A 3,180-nucleotide genomic window follows, 5' to 3' on the forward strand; every position below is an offset into this window, starting at 1 on the left:
TTTTAATGGCCGTCAGCTTATCAATATGTATATGTTGACACGAATGCATCTTAATCGCGCTCCCCCAAGAACTTCGGTTGCTTCACGCAGAGCTTCTTAAAGCATTTTAACAATTTTGTTTTATTTTATAGATGCCTAGCGTAGGTCCAACAGACCTGGGTTACTATCACTATGTTCTTTACATAAAGAACATTAAAACACGCTTCACCATTTGATTTTTCCTCGAAACTTTAATAAATCCTTGTTTTGATAACAATTTTAACTCTTTGGTCTAATTAGACTCAGTATCAAGTAAGGTTTGTTATTGCAATACAAACAAAAAAATAAGTATTGTTATTGGCATTCTTATTACTCGTCAGCGATCTCTTGGTTTTATATAAACTCTATGTTATCGTTTTATAGTGAGTCAAATGATGGATCATCCAGTATAACCATTTTGGTTGATCCCTAGGGGCCATATGCCCTGCGTTACGTACCAAAATTTCAATTAAATGGCCAGCATGTTTTGCATATCCAGCAATTTCATCTTCCACAGTCCAAACCATACGTTTTGCCACCCTGTATTTATCAGCGTCAGCGAATTTCAAATGATTTAAGTAGTTACGTGTCAAAGGATAAGCAACTATTATATCCAACTGTCCACTATAAATGCAAATAGTATAATCATTTAATAATTGTGCTATCCATGGTGCAACCGTGTCCATTACATCCTTCTTCAAAAACTTTTCAACTTTATTTTCTTTATCTAAATCATGAAAAGTCATATTACCAACATGTATGGCACGTCGCGTTGTTGACGATTGCAGGAAATTACCAAGCGCATCAGCGGGTTCGTCATTATCAGTTTTCAAATAATTATAGTAAAAATTAAAGCCGGTTAGATTATGAAAAAGTGAACCATTCGCAATATCACCATTGATAAGACTATCAAAAATTTCGAAAGCGCATTCCATGTCATGTTGTTCTATGCATTTTTTACCTTTTTCTTCTTGTTCATGGAACTGTTGCAAACCACGATCGTCTATTAATCCCAATTGGTATAAATAATCACCATATTTTAGTTGATGTAATGGATCTGAAAGTCCATTACCAATGGCTAAGCCCTTCAGTGGTATATAAACACGTGTGTCTATTGCATTTTGCACCAAATGTATGTGATATGCTAACGCTGGTACATATTTACCAGCATACGATTCACCCGTAATCCAAAATCCACTGGAATTACGCCATTCAAATAATTCGTATAATTGCATAACAGCTTCATGTAAATTCCGTCCAACATCTTTTTCATTACGTGCATAACCATCGTCACCACCAGTGAAACTGAAACCAGTACCAACTGGATTATCAATGTATATCAAATTATGTGTGCGACTCCATGTATAGTTGCGTTTTTGTAAATGGCCATGCGCATCGAATTCGAAAGGTCCATTCTCGGCGAATAAGCCAAACATTGATGATGCACCTGGTCCACCTTGCAGCCATAAAACTACAGGGGCATATGCTGGACTATCCTCAGCGGGGAAATACCAAAAAAACATATTCGATTTGTGTCCCGGGTCGACTGTTAAATATCCAGCATAACTTTCTACTTTGTGAAACTGGCTGCCAACTACGGCGGCCTTTTGTTGTACTTGTGTCTTGGGTATACTAGAATTTTGTATTAGAGGCGTTAGGAAGAGTGGCTCGCCGGGATCTCCACCATCGTTATACTCCTGAAAGCGTGGATAAGGATTTATAAAACTTCGAGGATATTTTAACATTCTTGGTTGATTTGCATGTGCTGTACTACATATGGTCGCTGGAACTAAGAGCAATAGGGCGCAAAAGCCCGAATGACTTGCGTATTTCATATTTGGCTGCAAATCGAAATATGCAATTGCTTTTTATTATTATTTTGATTGTTAGATAATTTATTAGATTAGATAACAAACCTGAGCGAAAACAAGGAAAATTTTTATTGCGTTAACAAAGAAATTCTGCCGAGTTGCACACGATTTTATAACAAATTCAGAAAAAATGCATAACATGCCGGCTAGATAGAGTTGGGTCGTTTCGTTCTGAACTTGTTCAATTGACCGGGTCTCTCAAATGAACAAGTGAACTAGATTTTCGATTTCGGTTCTTTTAGTTCATTTGTTCTTTTAGTTCGTTTTATCTAATGTTATTCTTTCTCTCTTCTCGTTCGCGAACATTGTAAATTCATACATACATACGAAGAAATTCACAGTGAGCACGAATGTCGATGATGCCACTTACACTAAAGATATGTGTGGTAATCTTTGTGTGTGGCACTGCTACAACAATATATGTATGGACTATTTATGAAAAACATGCTTTGTAAGAAACTAATTATTACATTTATTAAACTTGAAAAGTTCATATTTACAATTTGTGTCTGTACTCTTTCAATTTCCTGGATCTTTTTTTGAAGTTAATTATACATATATATATTAACTTGTTTATTCATTACTCATTTATATTTCATCTATACTTGTTGGCTTTTTTCGCGGGTGCAAGCAGCAGTGATCAAATTTGCTTGAAAAAAAGAACAGATGAACAAAAAGAACAACTTATTCGTTCATCAGAAAAAGAACGAAAGATTCGAATCTCTGAAATGAAGGAAAAAGCACAACTCTACGGCTAGAGCTGGATTTCGATTCGATTTTTAATCGATTCCATCGATCTTTTATAAGAAATGAAGAATCGATTTTCTTTTAGAATCGTTCAATTTTTTTTAGCCTTTGGAGCATTGTGAATTCATACAAGTAGCGAATGTTTGATGAAAACGTTCACAATAGTAAGCAGACTCGATCACCTACTGAATCGCTGTTCGATTACTTAAATCATTTGCTCAATAGTAGTAATCATCCGGTGGCAAAATCCTGAGCCAGATAAATAATTTTGCATGTAAATGCAACAACAACGATTTGAGCCAGATAAATCCAGATAGAAGTCTGGTTCAATTTGTGAGCCAAATAATTTGTTAATTACTTCTTTTTAGGTTGGCAACGCGGCTTTTAATATACCTGCTTTTTCAAAAATTAGCCTTTCGCCGTATGAGTTAAATGAAAAACAGCGGCGACATCTGCCTATCACACTTCACACGTGCGAAAATTTCACGACATCTGCTTCTCAAGTCTCTCAATCATCCACAGCATTCCCGTGAGAATTGAGCGT

The 3,180-nt window shown here is 35.8% G+C and overlaps 1 protein-coding gene across 1 annotated transcript; it reads right to left on the reverse strand.

Annotated features, from left to right (window-relative positions):
* Positions 1-210: 210 nt before the first annotated feature.
* Positions 211-2,129, reverse strand: LOC137242682 (venom serine carboxypeptidase). The gene is made up of 2 exons (XM_067769972.1): positions 1,935-2,129; positions 211-1,859 (listed from the first exon to the last, which is right to left on the reverse strand). Exons 1-2 carry the CDS (start codon positions 2,028-2,030, stop codon positions 384-386), a joined length of 1,572 nt encoding a protein of 523 aa, XP_067626073.1. The 5' UTR covers positions 2,031-2,129; the 3' UTR covers positions 211-383.
* Between the last annotated feature and the right edge of the window lie 1,051 nt (positions 2,130-3,180).

Source organism: Eurosta solidaginis, chromosome 1, assembly GCF_040869045.1.
Source record: "Eurosta solidaginis isolate ZX-2024a chromosome 1, ASM4086904v1, whole genome shotgun sequence".
In the NCBI taxonomy this organism is placed as follows: Eukaryota; Metazoa; Arthropoda; class Insecta; order Diptera; family Tephritidae; genus Eurosta; species Eurosta solidaginis.